The sequence below is a fragment of the Chelonoidis abingdonii genome, chromosome 3 (genome assembly GCF_003597395.2).
Source record: "Chelonoidis abingdonii isolate Lonesome George chromosome 3, CheloAbing_2.0, whole genome shotgun sequence".
Classification (NCBI taxonomy): Eukaryota; Metazoa; Chordata; order Testudines; family Testudinidae; genus Chelonoidis; species Chelonoidis abingdonii.
Genome location: NC_133771.1, coordinates 180,740,214 through 180,766,335, shown reverse-complemented (window position 1 = coordinate 180,766,335; position 26,122 = coordinate 180,740,214). Strand labels below are relative to the sequence as shown.

Sequence of the window (26,122 nt, the reverse complement as noted above, 5' to 3'; positions counted from 1 at the left end):
AAATCTCCATTGTCTTTGACTGTCATGCTGAACATTTTGGGAAGATCTACACCATGCTTAATCAATGTGAGTTGCACTGTGAAGTCCTGTCTTTACTATTTAAAAATCTATCTTGTTGGTGAACATTGTAGTGCCTAGCACAGTTAGAGTACAGTTCTAGTTTGCCTGTGTAAATATACCAAATGGCAGTCCCCGCTTAATTGCTATTTATGTACCAACTACTGTCTAAATTAAGTACAGCTTTGTAACATCTCCCTTTCCTGCACCTCAGTTTAACTCTTGCTGAAGCAGACGTCAGAGTTCTCTCTTTGCAGAAAGTATTAAACATTCAGGGCTATTGTATTCAAAACACTGTATGCAATATTGATAACAGCTCCCAGTCAGCTTCAGGGAAAGAGTACCACTCAATTTTGTTAAACAAACATTTAACATACAAGAAAATTGTGAACAGTATCTGGACTGCTTATGAATAACTTTTAAACAAAGCTATTAGGTAGTAAATCGACTGGTGTTTCTCAGGGTACGTCTACACTGCACGATTATTTCGAAGTAGTTTAAACCGATGTTACAAAACCGATGTTATAAAATCGGTTTTGCGCGTCCACAGTGCGATCAAAAAATCGATTGCTTATGTCCATGGTCCAAGGCTACCATCGATTTCAGGAGCGGTGCACTGTGGGTAGCTGTTCCTCAGCTATCAAAAAGAGAGAGATATGAGCGTCCATTTGAGTCTATGGCTTCCCGTTACGCTTGTCACGCAGCGCTGTATCCCTGCAATTTTTATTCAAACCGCTTTGGCAGTTCGTGTTCTGTAACGGAGCGGATACAACAGATATTTGTCCTCCGCCATACAGCGATCAGACCTAGTAATCTCCCGTACGGTCCATGCTGCGAGCTCTTTTTAGGATTGAGACGCATCGCCAGCCGGCGATCAGAGCTCACGCGGAACAAGCAAGGAAATGTAATTCAAAAGGATCGCGGAGGACTTTCCTGTTTACTGCCCGATGCAATCCGAGTTCAGATTGCTGTCCCAGAAGCGGTCACGCAAGTCATCGGGATGACCCGCCCGGAGGCAAATAAGTCATTTCCGTCCACACCATCACAAACCCTAATCCAGTTATCAACTATCGAATTAGCGGCGAATTAGCGCTACTCCTCTCGTTTGGGAGGAGTTCCGAAATCGATTTAAGGAGGCGGTTAACTCGATATTAATGACGACGTCGTGTGAACGGATACAGCGTTAAATCGGTATATCGGCCATTAAACCGATTTAAAGTCGCAGTGTAGACCTGGTCTTATATACAGTTAGCAGTTAGCTAATAGCCAAATATAAATGGCTTATCCTCTAGGAGTAGCAAATGCTCCACTCCCAGCTCTCCCTATAAGTCCATAAAATACATTGGAACAGATCGTACATTTGTCTGAGGACTTCTCTAGTAAGTACAGCTGGAGTAACACTCATCTGTATCCAAGGTGGTACAAGTACTGGGACTCAGCCTTCAGAGCAGGCCCATCTCTTGGCCTGCATCAATCAGAAGTTGAGTCCACAGGGCTGTCTTTAAGCCTCCCTTCCCAACATTTTGATTGGCTCAGCTGTTAGATTGTGAATATGTGTGGGGTCTGCAAGAGTGCTTGCCCTTAATGGAAACTTTCTGTACAGCTTCCATAACTACTGCTGAGCATGTTTAGTAACTGACACACACCCTACTTGTAGATGTTTCTGGACAGGATGATAGAAACAGAGCAACACTAGAATGGCTCTGGCCATCTCTGTTGGATTGGGCAGATTCATCAACTTAACCTCCTTGTACTTTGACAGCTGTAAAAGGATCATCAGGAATATTTTATTGTCAGCTAATGACATCAATGCAATTTCTTTCCCATATCCAAGCTCATGATCAGATTGACTATATCAAGGAAATTCCTGTGCCACAGCCTATGCTTTACTCGAACAAGTTAGTGGACTCAATAGAGGAGTAACTGGATACAATTCTGTGGTATACATGAAGTCAGGCAAAGTGATTTAATGGCCCCTTTTTGCCTTAATATCTAAGACTTTATTAAAATATTTTCAACATTTGAGGGTAAAAATCTTGCCAAAATTTGCTAGAAATATTTGCAAAATTTTACTGGCTCTGTTCTTCAAAGTTAAAAGCCAACTGACAATTGAAGCCAAATCTAATTTATGGTATGTGGAGTGTCCGCCGTAATGGTTACAGGGAGCCTCTGTCACCTTTCTGGACTCTCTGAGTGCGCCATCTCAAGTGTCAGGCTTTGTGCCTTTACCTCTTCTGGATGGAATCCTGTGGTTCTCCCACTTTTAGACTCAGCTCTATGCTATGTGCCTTTTAGACTCAGCTCTATGCCTGCAGTTGTTTGCTTTGCAAGTTTGTGACCAGTAGTAAATATAGTGACCAGACAGCCTTCTTAAACCAAAGTATTGTTTATTTTAGCAGTAGGAACAGAGCATTAGAGAAAAAAGGATTTAAAAACAACTACTAGTCTATATGCATCTCTGTCTTGCCTAAAGGCTTATCTTCCCCTGATGATAACCTAGGTAGGCCTAACTTCTTCAGATGCTTGCGGCAGGTCCATGTGTCTCACTCTAGTTTCCCCAAAACAAATATGCCCTAGAAAGAGGATCCCTTTTAATCCTGCCAGAGAACGTAAGTTCAGCCATACATTGGGTCAGACCAAACGTCCATCTAGCCCAGTACCCTGTCTTTCGATAGTGGCCAATGCCAGGTGCTTCAGAGGGAATCAACAGAACAGGTAATTATCAAATGATCTGTCCCCTGTTGCCCATTTCCAGTTTCTGGCAAACAGTTCTTCTGTTCTTCTGTATTCATGGGCCTTTCCTGTCCTGGTCCAAAATACTTTTTCTGGTTAGCTGGAGAGGAAACAAAATCATGAGAGTTTTAGTTCTGGCATTATCTCTTAACAGTTCTCAAGTGTTTGCTGAGAGGTGGCTTATCTTGAGCTATTCTTTTCTTTCCTGCCATAGTCATGCAGAAAACCATTCATAAATTACAGAGCAGCTGCCAATCTGCCACAGCCCCTTAATCTTTAATTTCAGAATGATAAAGTTCCCTGAAATTTCTACCATTTTTTTTTAAATCTGCTTTTCCTGCATAAAATGTATCTTTTTGTTAGCAACCTAATGCCATTCTTCAGGGAGAAAAAATATCCAAATATATTATAGGCAGGAGCTGGAGTATCTCTTAAAATGCATAGAATAACAAAAGCAACCCTTTTAAAGGCCAAATTGTGCCTTACTTGCGCAGAACAAATATGTCAATTAGCTGTGCCAGTGCAGCTATACTTGGAACTAGGTCACAACTTAGTCCACAGGCAAAACTCTGATTGGTTCAGCAGGATTGTCTAAGTTAAGTAATGCAGGATTTTTTACAAAGGCTTTGCCAGTGGCATCCAATATGTTAGCCAGACTGTTAGAACAACAACCATTTTGTTTATCATTTAAAGGACGGGAGGAGGCAGAAAATAGGTTAAAAAATCAATGAGGGCTGGGGATTAAATGAGATTACAGCAGACCAGTTTATCTTCTATAACCTGACTGAATTTAAAGTGGAGATTTAAATATGACCACTGTCTTTCACACACATTTCTGTTGTGCAAAATGTATGTGCAGTTTTTCTATGAGGCTATCTTAAAGTGTAAGCAGGTAGGAAGTGTTCATGCCAGGAATTTTGGACATCTCTCCAAACTCCCAAAAATATTTAAAATTCCAGTAACAACTACTTCTTTATGAAAGGTTGAGGTAGTTCAGTGAATCAATGCAGAAATGAAAACCTGACTTGAGTCAAATGAGACATAAGATTAATTGTTATTCTAATTCTGCATTAGGCATTTATATATCGCCCCTCTCAGAAAGGCCGATGTGAGACTAACTAGACCTGGTTCCCCTTCCCAAAGCCACTCAAGTGTATCTTGGGCTAATTTAACAGAGTATGCCCGGGAGGAAAGGGAAAAGAATTCTATGTAGGCTGCAAAATTTTGGCCACTGTTTTTATATTCACTTCATTCAGAAGCCAAATTCCTTAGTCAGCTTTTAAAACTGAGGGCTGGGGGATAAAGCAGGAACAATGAATTAAACTCTATGCCTCTGTCTGAATGAATTATATTGGGAACAAATCTGTATTTACACCCTGTGTAGTTAGTTATTACTTTAGAATGCACAAACTTGTGTTGTGCATTTCGCATATGAATAGGAATAGACTATGCAAACTTACCATAACCATGTGTTCTCGTAACAGAATAATACTCTGGTCTGAGAGCGATTGTTGAGGTTAACCAGACTGATTTAGTTGACTGATTTAGTTGGGAATTGGTCCTGCTTTGAGCAAGGGGTTGGGCTGGATGACCTCCTGGGGTCCCTTCAGCCCTGATATTCTGTGATTCTATGACTAATTCAATAAGAGCAGCTGCTGGATAGAGGTTGCCTATATAAGCCTGGAAACTGTGTCATAGTCCTCCAACCAGCAACTTCCAGAGTTCAAACGCATTATAAACAGTTAACATAGAAAACCGTTAACATCCCCTGATTAACATGGGTGGGAATAAACCCAGAGCAGAGGATTCTCCTGTTATGAGCAGACCTTTGTGGTTAATTCAGATAACCTATTCTCACACAGAGACTGTTGGGAAGTAGCAGCTAGCCGTCTGAGTTTGTGTTGGAGTGGGGTAAGGAACAGAAAGGAGGGAGGAGAAAAGGTAATGGCAAGTGGCAATTTGAAATCAAATCAAACACAGCCTCTGAAGAAGCCAAATCTATTTTGTAGTGTCTAGTTAAAGAATGTGAGGATTGGCAGGTGGCCACTCTGCACGTCTCCTCATTCTCATAAGGCCACTTAGTTTTTTTCTTCTGAGATAGAAACAAATGTTGTAGAACACACTCTAAGATTTGAGGAACAGATGTTCCAGCCTTCTTATAAGCTTTGGTTGTTGATCTGACCTATTGAGAGGTGATTGTCTAAAATGTTTTAAGGCCTTTGTCCTTGCCAGCATTGAAGAAGTTCTAATCAACTACCAGTTGTTCACACTAGAACAGAGAGAAATTAGTATAAGATGACTAGGTCACTAGGAGTCCCTGTGGCCAGCCTAACTGATCCTATTATCAATAACATATACCAGGGACTCAGTAAAAGGAAAATATCTTTACCTTAAACATTTATTCCTCCTCAAGAGGAAAGTGGATGCCTGATTGCACTTTAGGGTGACCAGATGTCCTGATTTTATAGGGACAGTCCCAATATTTGGGGATTTTTCATATATCGGTGCCTATTTACACCTCCCCCCCCACACACACACTCTGTCCTGATTTTTCATTGCTATCTGATCACCCTATTGCACTTTAAGAGGAGAAAGAAGCTTTCTTAGAGGAATTTATAGATTTTTTTTTTGAAGGCTTATTTCTGGGAACAGATCTCAAGAAGTAACAAGTGAAAGTAACAAACAATGAAGAAATAGAAAGGAGTTCAAAGTTACAATGATAACATTAGATGGCTATTCAGAATGGTTTTGTGCCCATCTTGACACCAGTGATTCCATTTTTTAAATTAATATGTAATTTGACCCATAAGCCTCCAAAACCCTATAAGGCAATTTGAAAGCTTTTATCCAGTTTTTAAAATATCACTGAGATCTACAAGTAAACTTACAGTCTCATGAAAGCAGCAGAGAATCCTGTGGCACCTTATAGACTAACAGACGTTTTGGAGCATGAGCTTTCGTGGGTGAATACCCACTTCGTCAGATGCAAACTCATGAAAGCTGAGTTTAAATTTTGTGCACGCAGCTGTTTTATTTATAGATATTGGCCACCTACTCGTGTATGAAATTGCCAAAATATTTGTCCTCTGAGTTTGATTAGAAAAAAACACTTTTACTCAATTTTAACTAAATTAGATATTTAGCAAATATCAGAATTAATGTACTGTTATAGTTCCTTTTCTGCTAATTATTATTGGAACAATTACTTTGCAGTGAGCAAAAATAGCAAGTGTAAAGCAAATTGCTGATTTTGAAAATATATAATTTCAGTAAGAGGAAAAAAAGTTCAAAACTAATGTATTATAAATGAATACAAACCATTTTCATCTTTATATGCAGGAACCCTTATGTGCATTATTTACATATGAAATGAAAACATTTGTTAATATAAGGTGAGTTTATTTTTTTCTACAGGGACTCCTGCATGATGACCAGGAAACTGCATGAATATCCTCTTGCAGAGTTCCTTTGAATTGTTTCATTGGAGGTCAGAAGTGGAGACCACAAAAGATAGTACTAACAGAGATGCTATATAAATAGTCTCGGCATTAATAGCTTGAGAAAGGAAAGTCTTATGGTGTGGATGGCGATGAATACTACATAGGGTCGCATTTCCCAAATGAATATAGATTGGATTTAAAGGTTTCTTCTGCTGAGTTTTGTGTGGAGGAGATTACAGGTGGAGAAGAGATTATGCCCAGTACTGCGTTGGTTCAAATCCTTCCTCCTTGCTCTGACAGAAATGGGGCCAAAGGATTGAGTTTTCCATTTCTTTACTCTCTTCCAAAGGAAACAACAAAGAGGATGACCTGGCTTTTAATTCATTCATATCTTCTTGAAAAAAAGAAATAAAGCAGTAATACAACAGATGTCTAGTTTCAGTAATTAAGTCAGGTACTATTGATACAATTACACACCTGGTCCAGTGAACATGTAATGTGGTTGACTAAATACTGCTAGTTTCTTCCAATAAATTCCTATTCGTTTAGTGTCAGCTTTTGCAGTCCAGAATAAGCCAGCCAGTGACTGCCTTGTATTGAGCATGACTTTACTATAAAAGGTGAAGCAAACTCTGTTTAAAAAAATATTTGCAGAGCTCCAAACTGAGAGAGACTAAGATTAATTTCATCTTGTATAAACCTAGTCTACAATCACTACTGCTTAGGGGAGGTAAAGGTAGAGCAAAAATCAAAGGGGTTCCAACATTATTATGCATTCCAAAGCCAGCTGGATCAAAATGTAGTTGCACATTAAGATTCTAAACCTGGCAACTCAGATTTACATTCGCAGAGGGGGGCATATCTTATGAAGGATAGATTTCCTGCTTCACATACCAATCAGTTTCTTGCTTAAAAACAAATCACTTATTGTTATCCCAATGATTATATTACTATATAACTGCTGACTTTGGACCTGTTCATAGAAATCTGAATGTGAGCACATAAAGATAAAGGGAATATTTAGTTTTATTAACATTTTCTCTTAATTTTTTCCCCAGGATTCTAGGAACTCATGAAAGGTTCCTATTTTTGCAGTGACTTCAACTCTTCCTAATTTTATATTCACACACCAGCATTAAAAATGTAACTACCACCAAGTCTCAGACTACAGTGATTTGTTCAACCTTAATGATATAAAATTGGCCAGTCCGTTAAGTCTTATTTGAGGTCTAACCCAGCGTTAGTGGATGTTTGTGTTTGGTATGAAGGGTGATGTCTGTGATTTTTCTTTCAAGTCTCTGATACAGAATTCAATTCCAGTTATAAAGATGAGATTTCATTTGTCAGGAAACACTTTCACAGCCAGAAAACAATGTCAAAGTTGAGCTTGCTAGCGCTTTCAGAACGAAATAATGCAGCTGAGGGCCTCATACAGACCTCACTATTTCTTCACACTTCCTGTTTCATTCCTTCCAGTCATCTTAAGCCCCTAAATCTATGAAATTACATGGTGAGCCACTGGGAGCAGTTTATGGCACTGTCTCTTTTCTCTTCTTCCTCATCAAATTAAAAGAACATTCCTTCAAGACCTTGAGTGATTATCTGTTGATGGCAGGTAGCGATCGATCTATCAGGGATTGATTTATTGTGTCTTGTCTAGATGTGATAAATTGATCCCTGAACATTCTGTCGTTGACTCTGGAACTCCGCCAGTGCGAGAGGTGGAAGCAGAGTCGACGGGGGATCCGCAGCCGTCGATCCCACGCTGTGAGGACGATATGTAAGTCGATCTAAGATGCATCAACTTCAGCTACGCTATTCTCGTAGCTGAAGCAGCGTATTTTAGATCAATTTCCCCTAGCTTCCATTTAGGCAACCTAGGCAGTCGCCTAGGGCACCAGGATTTGGGAGGGCGGCATTTTGGCGGTGGGGGGTCCTTCCGCGCTCTGGGTCGTCATCGGCAATTCTGCGGCGGGTCCTTCACTCGCTCCAAGACCCGCCGCCGAAGTGCCCTGATGACCAGGAGCACAGAAGGACCCCTGCCTAGGGCGCCAAAAACCCTGGCGCCACTCCTGCCTAGGAGAAGCAGGAAGTGACACAAAGGCACAACATGGAACTTTTAGGAAACTACATTTTTCCTCCCTCAGATATAAAAGTCCTGTCAAGCCTAAGTCCTGTGTAATTTTTTATGAACAGCCTATTTTCTTCATATTTTGATTTGATTAGTCATCTGAACTGGATGCGTAATGTATTTTTTTTCATAAATACACCTCTACCCCAATATAATGTGACCCGATATAACACAAATTTGGATATACCACGATAAAGTAGTGCTCCGGGGGAGTGGGACTGCGTGCTCCAGCAGATCAAAGCAAGTTTAATATAACACAGTTTTACCTATAACGCCATAAGATTTTTTGGCTCCCGAGGACAGCGTTATATCGGGGTAGAGGTGTATTCAGGTGGAGAGGAAGGTGACCTACATTTTGGCCATTTGTCTGTGGACAAAAATAAGGAGTGCTGTTTTGAATGCTTAAACTCACATCCTAGCTACTGCTAGGATTTTTGACTGGAGACAAGATTTCTACTAGGCTTATTTACCAGAGCACCATTATATTTAGTTAACTACCTTTGTAGTGGAAAGGATGTAAAACATTTTTATATTAATAATAAAATAAAATAAAATGTAAGAGCACAGTTTCTGTAGAAATCTGTGTGAGACATGATTTTAAATTATACAAGCTGCACATAACTGTAATATTTCAGGATAGGCCATCCAGCTATTGGGTGCTGTTATATAAAGTCAGTTTCAGCATTGAGTTCGACACAGAGTTTTTGTGACAGCCGGAGCAATAGTGGAATTGTTTACTTTTGGAAAATTGGATTTTCTGCTGTGTCCAACTGGCATATATTGCTAGAAATTTTACTCACATGTGCAAAGCACTGAAACAAGCCAACACCAAACATTTGGCTAACCCTAAGCTAATAAAGCACCATTTCTAAATCAAAAGACATACCGTACACACAAGCTGATATGATGCTGTGGTGCTGTTGTCACTTTTTCCGTAAAGGTTATGTCAGCCATGTCTTTCAGAGACATAGAATAGAAACTGAACATTTGCTTTGAGTCAAAACATTGTATGAAAAGTGGGAGTCTGGGAGCAGTTTTAGCTCCCATGAGATTCTCTGTGGTCCAGTTGGAACTCTGTATGCCCACCATCCACCCCATTTTAATTCAGCTGTCTCCCAGCCATTGTCCTCTTCTCTCCAGATAACTGGATGGGACTGTTTTGAGCCATCACTTTGTTTCTTAATGTGTTCTGGATCCTCACTGTTGAGTCATTTTCTTTCCCCATGCATTGAGCATGCTGTCTCTGAAAAGCTTCTAGTTTCTGCCAAACTAGTGTGTGAAAATTGAGAACACTGACATAATACCAAGAACTGAAACTTGGCTGTGTAAATATTTGGACTTTGCTTAGTCCATGTGTGTAGAAGCTATTTTTTTTTACAACTTTTAAAAATAGGTATAGCCATATTGAAATGATAATGGCTTCCTCTAGGCATTGTTCTTAATGATATACATCTTTGCTGGGGGCAGATCTTTGCATTATAACACTGCAGTGTGTTTTGGTTTCTCTGAACTATTTCACTTTTGTGGCTCACCTGGATAAAATATCTGTGTTGTGAAAGATGTATAATTATTCATGAGTTTCTATACATGGACTGTACTTGTATTACAAATTGTAAAACCTACTCATAAATATATAGCTAGGAAAATCATACTGGCTTTACACTGCTACATGTTGTGAAGGAGCCTTTAAAGCATTGTATTGACTTGCCAATGAATGTCTCTCTAGAACAATACAGCATTTACGGTGTTTGGATCACTTATGATCTGATAAAGTATAACATGTTTGGGACTCTCTTTAGGTAAGTTGTGTCCAAAATTAAAACTTAGTTACTAAAAGCATTTGGGTTTTATGTGGCCATTTCAAACCTGTCTTTCGATTCTGTGGGTTTATTTTCTTAAAGAAAGCTAATTATAATAAAATATAATTATGCCTCTAACAAAAAGGGATACTGTCAATGCCTCCCAGTGGACAGAGCACTCACCTGGGATGTGAGAGACCCAGGTTCAATTCCTCTTCTGGCTGATGTGAGAGAAGGGATTTGAACTTGGGTATCAGTCATTGCAGGAGAGCCAGTGGGCGAGAGAGAGAGTGTGAGATTGACTCTATAGCCTTGTGGTTTGGGTACTCACCTTGGAGATGGGAGACCATTCAAACCCCCCTATTTAATTATCTATACACAGCCGAATAGCTTGAGTGCGGGGGAGAGGATATCCTAGAGCCCAGTGGCTAGGGCACTCTTGTGCACTATATGGGACTTAAGTTCAAATCCCATTTTCATGTCAGGTAGAGCGTGGAATTGAACTCCAGGTCTTCTTCATTCCAGGCAGGTGCCCTAACCTCTGGACTAAAAGTTAGAAGGGAGGTCGTCACTGCCACTGCTTTTCTTATTCCACCACTATTTTGGGGGGAGGGAAATGTGGCTGAAATTATTTGTCAACTTCATGTTAAATTTGCAGATACTTTTGGGTCAACAAAACCTTAGTTTTTCTTTCTATCTATCTATCTATCCACACATACATACTAAAGAGAAACACGTGATATTCTTACCACAGGCAGGAAATAGATCTTGATTTTCAAAGCTGTGGTTCTTGAGCTATGACAGTCCAAAGTTGGGAGCTATCTTTACTTTTAAATATCAGGCTTTTCAGAGCTGACCCAGATTTTGAAACATGTTGAGACTCGAGTACTTCAGCTGGTAGAGGCTTGAGTTTATTGCAATAATGATGATACAAGTGGAATATAGAACAGAGGGTGACAACCACATACTTCTTGTTGCATCTCTTACTAGTCGTTTAGAAGAGGCTTTATATCTCTTTTTTATTGGACTGGGAAGATTAATTTAAGGGGAAAATAGCCCCTGAATATTCGCATTGGCTCTACTAGGAAAAAAAAAGGACTAGGAATTTTTCCTTCTTTTATTTGGCTGACAGTTTTGAAAAATGTGTAATACCTTATGTCACTGCATTGGAATAATATATGTAGCATGGAAAAGTTACAGGCCAGAAAGGTAAATGTGTGTTAGGTTATATATGTTTATAACCAAGTTTTCCTCTCCAGGGGTGTGTTACAACAGCTGGGTTTTCCATTGCCATGACGAACTGCCTCTTCTGTAGTCCATACAGCTGCAAAACTTTTGTCCTAAAGCAAATTTTTCATTTTCATGTCATGGTTGTGTATATTCTCTGTAAACTTGCAAAAATGTTCCCGTGTTTTTTTCCAGAATTTTCAAGAAGTTGTAAGGTTGAAACTGTTTCTTGAAATATACTGTAATTAAATCCTTGAGTGAATTTAAAGCTTAAATTAAGCATGCAAAACAAACTTCAGAAACTAAAATTAAAATGAAATATTGAACACTGAGTATTAGTAAGGCCCTACCAAATTCACAGGCCATTTTGGTCAATTTCACAGCCAGGAGATTTTAAAATTAGTCTGTTTCACATTTTCAGATGTTTCCCGACCCAAAAGGCTGTCAGAGTGTGGGGGTCACAAGGCTATTGTACGAGGCTGGTGGAATTGCCACCCTTCTGCCCTGCTGCCTTTAGACCTGGGCAGCCAGAGAGGAAGGATGCTGGCCAGGCGCCCAGCTTTAAAGCCAGCGCCCCTGCCAGCAGCAGCGCAGAAGTGAGGGTCACAGTGTATGTTGGAGTGCGTTACCATATGTCTGGTTTTCCTGGCAGTCTCCCACCCGAGTGGAGAGATGACAGCTGAAGCCACAGCTTCCCCGTACAGGGGGCGACAGCTGGAGCCGCAGCCTCCATGTAGGGGAGGTGGGGAGTGTAACAACTAGAGCCATTGCAGCTTCCTGAGGTTCTTAGAAATGGGTCCGACCCACCCTGGGAGTGGCTTCTGCAGGGAAAGAGGAAATCTCATCCCTTCTCATCGCTGGCCAGGACTAACAGCTGGAGCCCTGTGCAGGGTAGGAGCCCCTAGCTGGGAGCCAGATTTCATAGGGGAGATCAGATTTCATGGCCCATGATGCATTTTTCATGGCCATGAATTTTGTACAGCCATAAGTATTAGTCACAGCTAAAGCTTGCCGTTGTTTGTCTCTCCTACAATGTCCATTTATGTTTGTATTGTACTGGGTTTCTTTCATTCTATAAGTTATGCCCTAGCAAAGGGTATTCTGGCTGAAACCCACAGTGATAGTGATACAGAGAAAAATAAAGAAATATGCCTGAATTAACTTTCATATTGTCCAGGTGATTTTAATTACTTGTGGTTTGATCAAGTGTAGCAGAAAGTGGTTTACAGTTGACTGATACTAAATAACTGAAACCCCTAAAATTAAATTTTGGGTGCACAAAACAGAGACTCTGAATTCAGAAACTCATTATAACATGTTCTAAACCAAAGCAGAAATGTAGCTGTGCCTAACAAAAGATGTAGCAGTTCATTTGTGATGGAGGCTGCCCTTGATGTACTCAAAGGGAAAAGATTTTAGGGGGACAGAGGGAAGAGAAAATCTAGACTTTTGTTTCTGTTCTTTTAGTTAATTAAATAACAATAACAAAATAAGTAGATTTGTCAATTGACATAGTGATGAGACACTTATGTGATCTGACTCTCCCAAATAAGCTACTTTAAAATAATATAGAAATGTGTAATAAGACATTTATTGCTGATGGGAACATAATGGGAGGAGTATCAGAGGGGTAGCTGTGCTAGTCTGAATCTGTAAAAAGCGAAAAAGAGTGGAGGGAGACATTTTTAATTCCATTAGAAGGGCTGTCACTCAGTCAGAATGTAAATCTCCGGGTCATTGGCCTATTCTTTTGCATATGCAGTCTAGTACAAACAATAGATCTGTACTAATTAGACAATAAATTGAAGATATTCCAGTTTTTGACTCAGCTAGTTTCTTTATGTTTACAGTAATACAGTAACAACTGAAAACTGTCATGATGCAAAGGAAAGACTGGAAGAATAGTAAGATGCCTGTATGGCTTCATTAGGAGCTCTTTAATGACCTGAAAATCAAAAAGGAATCCTACGTAAAATGGATACATGGACAATTTGCTAAGGAGGAGTTCAAAAGAAGTAGCAACAGCATGTAGGGACAAAATTTGGAAGGCTGAGGCACAAAATGAGTTATACCTAGCAAAGGACATAAAAATCAGTAAGAGAAGGTTCTTTAAATACATGAGAAACAAGAGAAAGATGAAGGGAAGTGTAGGTCCTCTACTTAACCAGAGAAGGAGAATTAATAACTAATGACATCCAGAAGGTTGAAACAAAACACCTCAGTCTTCACTAGGGTACTTAAGAAATTAGCTGAAGCAATTTCAGAACCCTTAGCAATTATCTTTGAGAACATCTGGAGGACAGGTGAGGTCACAGAAGACTGGAGAAAGGCAAACATAGTACCTGTATTTAGAAAGGGGAACAAAGAGGACCTGGGAAATTATAAACCAGTGTTAGCCTAACTTTGATACCTGGGAAGATACTGGAACAAATTATTAAACAATCAGTTTGTAAGCACTTGAGGTTTATAAGTAATAGCCATAATGGATTTGTCAAGAACAAATCATGTCAAATCAACTTAGTTTCCTTCTTTGACAGGGTAACTGGCCTAGTGGATGGGGGAAGCAGTAGATGTGATGTAATCTTGCTTTTAGCTAGGCTTTTGAGATGTTCCCACAGGACATTCTCATAAGCAAACTAGGGAAATACAGTCCAGATGAAATTACTATAAGGTGGGTTCACAACTTGTTGAAGAACCATACTTAAAAAAAAAAAATAAAAAAAAAAATTGGAGATATAACTATCTCCTAAAACAGGAAGGGAAGGGACCTTGAAAGGTCATTGAGTCCAGCCCTCTGCCTTCACTGGCAGGACCAAGTACTGATTTTTATCCCAGCTTCCTAAGCGGCCCCCTCGAGGATTGAATTCAAAACCCTGGATTTAGTAGGCCAATGCTCAAACCACTGAGCTGTCCCTTCCCCTCAAAGAGTAGTTATCAGCAGTTTGCTTTCAAACTAGTAGCGCATATCTAGTAGGGTCTTGCAGGGGTCAGTCAATATTTTCAGTAATGACTTTGATAATGGAGTGGAGAGTATGCTTATAGCATTTGCAGACAACATGAAGATAGGGTTTGCAAGCACTTTGGAGGACAGGATTAGAATTCAAAAGGACCTTGAGAAATTGGAGAATTGGTCTGAGTTCAACAAGATGAAATTCAGTAAGGACAAGTGCAAAGCACTTCACTTAGGAATTTAAAATCAGATGCATGCCTACAAAATGGGTAATAAAGGGTAAGTGGCAGTATTGCTGAAAAAGATCTGGGAGTTATAGTGCATCACAAATTGAATGCGAATCAAAAATGTGATGCAGCTGTGAAAAAAGTTATCATTCTGGAGTGTATTACTAGGAGTGTACAATTCTGCATGCTACATTTTAGGAAAGATGTGGACAAATTCCAGAGTCCAGAGGAGATCAACAAAAATTATGAAAGGTGTGGAAAACCTGATCTGTGAGGAAAGGTTAAGAAAAATTGGGCATGTTTAGCCTTGATAAAAGAAGACTATGGGGGGCCCTGCTAATAGTTTTCAAATATGTTAAGGGATGTTATTAAAGAGGACTGTGATCAGTTGTTCTGCATGTCCACTGAATGTTTGAAAGAAGGCTTAACCTGCGGCAAGGGAAATTTATGTTAGATATTAGAAAAAATTTTCCAATTATAAGGATGGCTAAGCTTTGGAATAAGGTTCCAAGAGAGGTTGTGGAATCCCCATCATTGGAAGATTTTTAAACCGGTTGGACAGACATCTGTCAGGGATGATCTAGGTTTACTTGGGGAATGTCTTCACTACCGGATGGATCCGCGGACAGCTATCGATCCAGCAGGGATCGATTTATCGCATCTAGTCTAGATATGATAAATCAATCCTCGAGCGCTCTCCCGTCGACTCCTGTTCTCCAGCTTGGCGAGAGTCGCAGGCAGAGTCGACGGGGGAGCAGCAGCAGTCGACTCACTGAGGTGGAAACACCATGGTAAGTCGATCTAAGTACATTGACTTCAGATATGTTATTCACATAGCTGAAGTTGCATAAATTGGATCGATTCCCCCCTTGCCCCAGGCCTTAGTCCTGCCACAACACATGGGGCTGGACTTGATGACTTCTCAAGAGTCCCTTCTGGCTCTATGATTCTGTGTTACAATTTCAGTGTCTGAGCAGAGTGGGAATTTTATAAGGAATTTACTTTCTGTCAACAATTTGTTTTTCTAGGCAGAATCCTTGTTTGGTGACCAGAGCTGCATATCTTGATGTCCTTGTTGTGCTGAGTGATTATCTTGGGAAATCTAGAAGAAAAGGCAAGTCAACTGTAATATACAACTTCTAAATCTGCTGCTGGAAATTTCAGTGCTGTATTAATCCTGGGTGAGGGTTAGGGGGAATAGATGCACTAGTTAGACCAGTGGGAGCTGCTGGTGCAGAGCACTTTTGAGAATCAGGACACTTTGTGTAGGGGTCCAGATGAGGAGAAACTCATGACCCACTGGTGTCTGTGAAAACCAGTACTGGTAGGGGCTGCTGAGGAGAAGGAGGGTTCCTTCCTGCTAGGGGTTAAAGGTGCTGCCTTTTCAGCATTCATGTTCCTTCTAGTCAAAAGCTTAAACGTCGAACTCTGATCCCCTACGTAGCTCAAGCTTTCTAAGTAGTTCTGTTTTATTGATGCAAAATTTCAAAGATGGAATAGTGTCTCCAATCCACCCTGGAAAAAAATGGGTAAGTTCCATGGGAGTATGGAAAACTTCATAGGGATCATTTCTGCAGTAGGGAGAGAAGTTTTACAAAAAGTCACACCTCCAAAGATTCAGCAGTTTGATTGTTTACATCATCAATGGGAAGTTCTTGGATGAAGGACCAATCAAAACTATTAATGGCGTTAAACTGTTGCTTAGCATGTTATTTATGGTCATACAAAAAACAATAAATGATGAAGTAAAGTGAAAGCACGATTAGAAGGCCAGGCCTCTGGAGTGTGACTGGAGGAAGGATAAATTCTGTGCAGCTATAATTAGCTTACTGTGTCTACGTATTGCACAGTTCTTCAGCATGGTGCTTTATTATTATCATCCTGTCCTTAGCCAGTGGTACAGAAAGGTGAGTTAAGGACAGTTTTGTTGGTTTAATTCAAACCCATAACATAAGTGTTTTGTAGTTTAATTTTAATGCTGCATTTAACTGATTGAGACAAATCCTTTTTTTAAAAGAGGGTCTCTTCTGGAGGGAGACACACTCAGAATTAAAACAAATACATTTCACTTGTTTCACATATTTTCTTGCTGAGGGGTTTCTGCAAGGCAAGAATAGATTTAACTTACCTAGGAATGCTGCCAGTCACACTACTTGGCTAGCACCACTCAAGTTTTGGGGCAGAACTGGCAAGCTCAAGCTCAAGCTCCCAGGCAGAGCAAGAGCTGCAATTATCTGGTACTGCTTCATATCCCCCTCCCCCCAGTGAGCTTTCCACCAACAGGGACCCACAAGTTCTGGGCGACATTAAATCCAGCATAGCCTGATGCTGAATCCAAATGCATGCTTCTACTGAAGGATCAAGTGAAAAGAGAAACTGTGGGAAATGTGGTCTTAACCAAGCTGAAATATCTGAAGTAATAGCAGTGGGGATGTAGAAAATAGCCCCCAAAGGGGCATACTTCATGGGAGGAGGTTAGGAGGCAGAGGCCAATGCAAAGGGTTCATACGTCCTGTGCAATGAAGAGGTTGCTCCTGCTCCATGCCATGGGGCTTCAGGTTTAGTGGCTCCACGACTACGTAGATCCTATATAGGAACATCGACATTCCCATCCTGGATCAGACCAGTGCTGCATCTAATCTGGTATCCTGTCACAAACAGTGGCCAATATCCGATGCATCAAACGAAGGTACCAGAAATGTTGCGGAAAGTAGTTTTAGTATAACCTGCCCCCAGGGAAAATTTCTTCCTATCCACAATAATTAGAGTTTGACTTGTGCCCTGAAACATGAGGTTTTATATCTCTTCCAAAAGTCTCATTTTTTAAAAATACATTTAAAAATATATTTACTGTTATAACTCCAGATTTTCTTGTTATCTGTCTAAATGTCTTGTCCTTCTTGCAATACTGATATGCTGAAAACATTCAAAACCTGCTTTCAAGACCATTCATTATTTTATATATTTTTATCATGTTTCCTCCTATTTGTGTTCTTTCTAAGGTGAGCAATCCTAGTCTTTTCAATCTCTCTTCATCTGAGAATTTTTCCAAGCCCCTAATCATTCTTGTTGCCTGCTTCTGAGCCCCTTGTAATTCTGCACTAATCCTTTTTAAAACTGAGTAATCAAAATTAAATACAATATTCCAGGTGAGGGCATCTCATTGTTTTATATAGTGGCATTGTCATATTTTTTATCAATTTCCATCACATCCCTTATGCATCTTAATATCTTATCTGCTTTTTGACAACTGCTGCACATAGATCAGAGGTCTTTGTTGACCTGTCCACATCTGTCAATTCATCCGTTCCCTTCCAACCCTCATCTTTTGAGGAGCAGATTCATTACAGACTCTCTTGCGTTGCTGTGGCTGTACTACTGGTAGCGTCTCCACTCCATATCTGGGGGTTAGAGGATTTCATTCCCTATTCGCAGCTCCTGAAACTTGGGCTTTGTGCTGTGGGAAAATATTTGATCCTAAACAAACTGATAGTGTATATACATATTTTATCTTTGTTCATATGTACTCCACTGGGAAAGTCATTAAAATTTGTGTTCACATATGATAATTTCAAAATACTACATTACTTCAGTACATATTCTATGAAAATGCATTCAAATAAAGACTGAAAGAGCACTCTGTTATGTTATATACAACTAGAAGTGTTCTAATAGTATATTAAAGAGAATCTGTAGCCTAAGCAGTGTTGTCTCAAGTCTTATACTGAAATACTGTAAGCAGCCATTGCAATTTGAAGTTTTACATTCTTCATAGTTTAAATATCTTGCTCCAATGAGTGTGTTTCTGGTTATGGGCCACAACTGTTCTATTTTATTCTTGATTTGTAAAGTTGTTTCAGTAAAATAAAAGGGGGATGGACAAGTCCAAATAAAGCTGTTTCTTAGTGTGTTTATATAAGAGGCCCCAGGAAGTGCTGTATATGAGTTCCAGGCCACAGACTGAAACTGATTTTCATCAACACAAACTGGAATGCAGTGTAATGAGTCTGCAACTGGTTAAAATCAGACCACTTCTAATTGATTGTGCCTGTCAAAGGGGTTACAATTACAAAGACATTTTCAGAGTACAACCATGCTTAGTCTTTTCCTATTTTACATTTACTTTCTGTCAATGATTTGTTCTCTTCAATAAATAAAACCTCTCTGTTAAAGTCCAGTTTAGACCATGTGGAATTTGCTACACAAATTCAAAGCAATTTAAGATGCAGGAAAGGGAGGAGAGGCAGCAGTGGTGGAGACTAAAACTATCTTGCTCAACTAAAAATTGATTATAACCCAAAAAATATATGTTGAGATAAGGTCCAGACGTATTTATCATTTTAAAAAGGCTAGATATTCTGCTTTACTGCTTTGGTCATGAGTGTTGCAGAATACACTTCCTCAGAAACCTTTATTAAAATTAGAGACTTGCATCATAAGTTTGCACAGTTTAGTCTCTACTGTTTGTGCACACAAAAAACTTATTTGGAGTGTGTAACAACAAATATCATACAGTAGTCAGCTTCTTAAAGGGCATCTGGCCACTGTTCATTTGTTTCCCAGTATGAAAGCCCTTATGCTCTTCAAGCAGCATGCAAAGTTTTGATGCTTAGCGCTAGCTTCTGCTGTGCTTTTGGATCTCAGTGCTAAGACTCCTGAGATGCCACATGACCCAAAGATAATGAAAATTTTCAAGAAATGTTTTACCTTTCGCTTTTCTTATAGGTTATAACTACAGTTGAAACAAAGTGAAAACTGGTTCAAATCCAAACTCTTTATATCATTCAGATATATAGCACTTTCTCTGTAGCTCCAAAAAGACCTCTTCTGCCTTTGTTGAAATCCATTTTAAGGTTTCATCTGGTTTAGCTTCTTTGCTGAGCTGGTTCCTATCTTCAGTGGTTAGAATAATACCTAACACATTTATAGTACTGCATACCTTTAAACCATTATGTCTATGTTAACCGTCCAATGGACTGTGTTGGCCACAATCTTCAAATCTGGCATGTTCCAGGGTTTTTCCAATTTAATGAGGGAGGACTATGCATTCTGGAGCTCCTCTGACTTGGGGAAGCCTGGGAACTTTAAAATTGGTAACTTGTAACAAGTGTATCCTGCTGGAGAATAGCCAAGTACTCTCCTTCCAAATAGAACAGCACTGCAGTGGACGACATAGGAGATTAGGGAGATGAGGAGTCAAGGAATTACTAGTGATAGGAAATTCAGAGAGTCAGGTAGCTTATTAGTAAAAGGTAGTGGAAAGTAAAGAGGAAACTGATTTGAGTTGAAGGAGGGAGGCAGAAAAGAAAGTGGTCATTTCACTACACACCTTATAAGAAGTTTGTCTGATACGTGCAATCTTGATATTGCTTGATTGTTTTCATTGCCACTGAGACTGATTAGCTATAGTGGTAAACTATACTGACTTTCCTAATAGAAGTTTCCTAATAGAAGTTTACCAAACATAATAAGCCATCTTGGCAAAAGGACTTTCTTGCTGGCATAACTTCATCTACACTGGCTTTTGCTGGTATAGGTTTGTTGATTGGGGAATGATTTTTTCACAGTCCTAACTGACATAGCTGTGGTGGCAAACTTTTAAGTGAGGACCTGACTCCAGTCAGCATTTCCTGAATTTTAAATGCTTGATTGTAAACTTTAATGTTGCATTAACTCTTCTTGTTTTGCATGGTATTATTACTTGTATTTTCAAAAATATCCCAAAGCATAGAACTAGGACAGTAATGGGAGAGTGGACTTCCAAGTTCTAAACGGAATAAAATGTAGTAGAGACTTGTGTCCTTGAGGTAAGCGAGAGTCTGAATGCAGGCAATAAAAGGGTCTGTTGAATAGGTCTAGTTTCACAACTACACTGTTCAATGTAGATCTGCGTTTTATGGCTTAATAGAAGAATTGACTGACAAGTAAGGGTGATTGGGAAAAAATATTATTTATCTGAACCTGCTCCAGAATTTCCATTGGAATGCAACAGAACCCAGGGACCTTGCCACAAAATTTAGGTCCAGTTTGCTACAGGATGTACATCGGGCCAGGTTTGTATTTCTAGTTATTTTTGAAAATTCTAGAAAACACCAGCTGAAGTCAAGAAGAACTCCTGCTCATGTTGTACTATTGCACAATTACATTCAGCATTGGCCTTTGCCAGAAACAGTGTACAAGACTGGATGGACTATCCATTTGTTTAGGTGCAATATTTTTTATTATCAGATTTCTGTAAAGAGCACACTTATCTGGGTTCCAGGCTGCTGCTGCTCTCTAATTCTTAGTGGCAGGTAACTCCATCTGGTTAGTAGCTGTCATGGTGTGCTACTCACCGCTGCAGTGCCTCCTGCTGGTTGTCTCAGGGAATTAGCGTTTCCAGCCTCCATAGCTCCCTCTGTAGGCCAGTGTCCCACTGCCGCTCCCAGGACCCGGTGTCCCTTGTCTTTGGGGTGCTGCCCCCTGGCAATGCACCTTCAGTCTCAGGGTCTCCCCACCCGGGGAACCCGCAACCCTCTATACCCACCTTGCCTCTGTCGTGAGCTACTGCCAGTCACCATCTAGCCCCCGCTCACTGGGGCAGACTGCAGTGTAAAAGCCCCTACCTACCTGTGGGCTGCCCCTTGCAACCCCAGTACCTAACTGGCCTTCCACTAGGCCGCAGCCTGGGGGGTTTCCAGGCTGGAGCTCCCCAGCTCCCTTGGCCTTCCCCCAGCCCTGCCACACTCCAGGTACCTTCTCTCAGCTCCCTGAAGCTCGATCCCTCCCTCTCAAAGCTACAGAGAGTCTGTCTCTGGCTTCTGGCCCAGCCTTCTTATAAGGGCCAGCTGGGCCCTCATTAAGTCGGCCTCGGCCTGACTGGGGCATGGCTCCCAGCTGAGGCTACTTTCCCCAATCATCCCTGCTTTTCCTTCCCTGTCACAGCCCTCTCCCCAGGCTGTTTTCAGCCTTTTAAGGCAGGAGCTCAAGGCTACGACATGGCTACAACATGGCATACATCCTCCCTATAACAGATGGGAAACCCTCCTAGACACAACCTTTCCTCCTCAGACAGATGTCCCTTTATTTGTGCCATTCAGTGATTTACCCTTGCTACAGTCCAATACCTCTTGTCAATTCATAAAAAGCAAATATATATATAAAATTATAATATGAGCTCTAATAGTAAATGGCAGAGTTTGCACAGAATAAAGCAGATATTTGTTTATTTAACATACTGTTCTCCCATAAATCAAATAAGAATATATAAATAAAGAAGAAAAGGAAACCAGTCAAAGCTACCAGAGAAAAGATGAAAGAAAAGTCTATGTATAAATCCTTAATAGACACTTTTTTCTACTATGCATATACTGCCAGCCTCCTCAGGCCCAGTTCTGTCCTCAGATATGCATAGGCAACTCCTTTTGACTTCAGAAGTACTGTAGCGTTATATACTTTTTTCAGAAATACTGTTGCTTCAGTAGGAGAGAGAAAACCATGAGTATGATCTCAAAGGTGTGAACCTAATGGAATGAAGCCATTAGAATTTCATGTCCATATTTAGATTTTTGACAGTTTAAGAGTGGGATTTTCAGAAGTTCCGAGCATTTGCCTAACTCTGCTTTTATTAATATCAATGGGAATAAAGTTAGACTAATGCTGAGTGTTTTGACAGTTGTACCCTATGTTGACAGCTTCTTTTGATGCCAAAACGTAGCAGGTCAGTAATCCGGGTAAAGTCAATTTATTGAAATTGAAAAACTAGATTCTGACTTGCATGCCAAGTTTTAGCATTTTATTCCTTATATCAAGTGTTGTAGGTTTCACAAGCATTGTGCAGATTGGTATCCAATTAGTATTCTCAGTCCCATGATGCACTGCAGTAAATAAACTAATAAACTGGACAGATCTGTCTTATTTTTAGGTATCTTTAAGGACTCATATTTGTCAATAGGTACAACTGCAAGAACATAAGTGCATCTGGAATGTGTGAGACACAAAAAACAGGCAATCAGTAAAGTTGTCTGGCATTTTATTTTTGTTTTACACCACATGGCCATGCTATCCTTAGAATAAATATTTTACAGTGGTGTTATCTTTGTCAAATATATTTGTGGTTTTCTTTGCTAATTAGAACGCATAGTACTTGTCCTGAGTTTCTGCCAAATATAATAAACTTTTCTTAGCTTCCATATATTATCAAAACGCCAAACGTTTTACAGTAACTAGTTTGTGAAAATGAAGCTGGAATCTCCAAAACCGTTTGTCTCAGTGATAAACTTGCAGATATTATATATAATTCTAAGGCTGAGAATGTGGATGTTTTCATTTTATACAACTTGCTCTTAAAAGGAAGCTAAACGCTAAGTAAAGTAAGCTTTCCCAAAGGCTAACTTAAAAATTAATAATGGTAAAATCCAGGAAAAACAGTTAAAAGTACTTTATACTCCTTACAACTTGAATAATTAACGTGACAAGGATAAGTATAAGGTCAGTTATTTTAATGAGATTTTAACTTTCTTTACCTAAATCTCTAAGAAATGTGGCCAAACAATTATAACGGGGGTGGGGGGGAGAGGGACCACTGGCAGCTTACAAATGCCTGCTTTGATTATTTGGTCTAATTAGGTTAAATTTAACAAATTCCATCTGAACAAATTGAAAACAATTTTCATCTGTTCATTATGTCATAAATTATCTAAACTGTGGGTGCAGATGCATTTAATGTGGTACATGGTCAATGCCATTCTTTTGACTAAAGATTTAAAACATGTTTTTAGAATGTGCAGACTTTTAGATACTTTACTCCCACTGACTTTCAGTTAGGCAAATCAACATGAAATTTGGTTGGATTACCCAATATTCTGATTTAATAAAGTTAGCCCCTTGTCCTGGAAAAGATTGATATTCTAGGCAAAAAGATGATTTTTCCCTACATATACATAGAATTTGAAAAATCTGTCTCACCTGGCTACTTGCCTAATTAGGTATTTATGGGCCTCATCATCATTTATCATTGCACCTCACAAACATTACTAAACAGCCCGATGAGGAAAGGAAATATTTAGTCCATTTTACACATAGAGTACTGAGGGACGAAGCATCAGAAAGGGGGGCACTATTGATGCCAGCTCTTGCAGTTTTATCGCAAGTCTCACAATATTCAGATTTTTTTAAAAAGATTCTTGTGAATTGCTGATTTCTGCCTTCAATCTTATGAAGTTTTTCCCTCATCCAGAATGGCCAGCATCCCTCATTATTGTCAACATGACTGAAGCCACATGTCGCCTTCCAACAAGGTGGCCACCATCCCTCTCTCACCTTTGCAAATGAAAGAAAGGCTGCTCCCAGCAAAAATGATTGCCATCTCCCACTGCTGCAAATAGGGCTGACACCAGCTGCCATCAGGGACAGTAGTGACACCTTAGTCACCATGTGAGGGTCAGAGGACAGGAGAATGCTAGATAGGGTGGTGTTAGGGAATTGGATGGGGAACTGTGAGGAATCACGAATGTGTAAAAAGCAAGAGGCAGAACAAGGGAAGAGTACAAGGAAATATGTGTTGGAACAGGAGGCAGACTGAGGAGGGTGCAATGGAAAGTGAGGGGGCAGGAGGCAGACTGAGTGGGCTCAGAGGAGTAGGGATAGGAGAGAGACTCAGGGCAGTTGCAGAGAATTGTGGGGGGCAACGAGAAGACTTGAGGGGGCTGTAGGGGAATGTGGCATAACAGGAAGAATGTGATGGATTGGGGACTTTGAAAGGATATGTGGGAGACCAGTTAATATTGGAGAAGGTGGAGGAGAGGATTCTGGGGGGAACATGGAGAGAAAAATGTAAGAGTGCAGGTGTCTATTCTTTGTCTAGTTAGGAGGCAGGAGTGGAGAAGAGTAGAAAATAGCTCTCCACCCCCCAGGGGATAGGTGAGAGTAAGTGGAGGCACTTCTGGTTGTTGAACAGAGAAGTCACATTCAGGGTCAATCAGATGGGGGGCCAGGAGGGCCATTTGGCCTGGGCCTCAAGCTCAAAGGGGGCCTCAAATTTAGACACTTGTTAATTTTTTGGCATTTGATAAATTTCACTACTTGTTTTTATGTGCATCCCTATCGGACCAAAATGTGACACACTCTCTCAGTTTAGAGATGCAAATAAGGGATGTGATTTGGTAAAAGACATTTTTTTTGTTAACTGATATAGATTTTGTCCTATTAAAGAGTTAAAATGTTCATAAAGATTAATAAAAAGATATCAGTTCTGTGTCGTCATTATTTATTTATATTATGGCTAGGCTCTCAAAAGCTGGAAGTGGCCCAGGCCTCTCTGGGCCTCAGAGGGCCTGGTCACATTTTCTGTGTGTGAACTTTGAACATGAAGTTATCATAGGAGATTATTGTTTGAGAGTAGATAGACCGCTTCTTCCAAAAGGTGAAAAAAATCAGACAGGAGACTAGATAGAGCAACAGAAGTATCTATATTAAAGTACAATACGCTAAGTTTTAAACATTAATTTCAACGTGCATAGGGCTTGTCTTCACTGCAGAGTTAACGTGAGTTATAACTCGAGTCTTGCCTCTAACTTGAGTTCCATCAATACATACACATTCTGAACTCGTGTGGTGGTGCAGGGGGTACAGGTTACAGCTCATGTTAGCACAATTTATCAGCTGCTGATCCAATCACTGTACCTCTGGAGTGGTATTTTACAGTGTGGCTGCTCTCATTCGAGCTAGGCTAACTCAAGAGGAGTTAACTCAAGCTTATAAAACTTGAGTTAACTGTACAGTGAAGACATCACCGTAGGCTTTTAGATAGGACTACTAGAACTAAAATGTTCTCTTATTTTAGTTATAAACAGAGTTTGAATTAATTCAAAAAAGGTACTCCTAAAATCTACTCACAAGCCAAGCTCCACCTAACAGTAGACAGTGCTGATGTTCAAAATATCATCACGCAAGCTCTGCTGGGTTTCACTGGAGTCCTCAGGCGTTGCTCACTCTCATTGAGGTTTGGATACACCCATAGGCAAGACTGTACAAAGGCATAGGCAGAAGAGCAGTGTGACTAGGGCCCCGGGTCATGTGATGTCAGGATTGAAGCTTTCATTTAAAAAACATGTTCGTTGTCCTTATGGTTGTAAAGAAAAGCTTGAAAATGTGACCATCACGTAACCAATACTATGAGGGCTCCCTGAGCCTGCAGCCGGCCTTCAGTAGAGAGAAGAGAAGCCACCAGGTCTTGCATCCACATTCAGAGTAGACCAGGTAGCTAGCCCCAGTCTTGCCACTTTTGGGTGCAGCTACCACCAAGACACTCTTTGCTGCTGTTGTGGCTGTGGGAACCCTCCATGTGGTAGTGTTTCAGAACTGACTAAGGAGAGCACCCTGTTTGGACCTGCTAAAACTGAGGGCAGTTCCACATTCCTCTTTCCTTCTACTCTCAGCAGTGGTGGTGAAGGAAAGGCATAGTCGACCAAGAGTGAGGTAGGGCATCCATTCCCAGCTATGATATAGACTGGAATATCTGTGACCACTAAGTTGTTAAATGGTTGGCTAATTAGCCAGTCTCCCATCTCAGAGATCCC

At 40.2% G+C, this 26,122-nt stretch overlaps 1 protein-coding gene across 7 annotated transcripts in view; it reads left to right on the top strand.

Annotated features, from left to right (window-relative positions):
- The window catches only part of THADA (THADA armadillo repeat containing), a 358,450-nt gene that overhangs the window by 264,535 nt on the left and 67,793 nt on the right, over positions 1 to 26,122 (top strand). For all 7 annotated transcript variants that reach the window (XR_012655623.1, XM_075064366.1, XM_032775058.2 and 4 more), the window contains one exon: positions 15,593 to 15,678. Coding sequence is in view for 6 of the 7 variants with exons in the window: in XM_075064366.1 (XP_074920467.1) it covers positions 15,593 to 15,678 (86 nt within the window). In the remaining variant the exon portion in view is untranslated. The remainder of the gene's footprint in view (positions 1 to 15,592; positions 15,679 to 26,122) is intronic.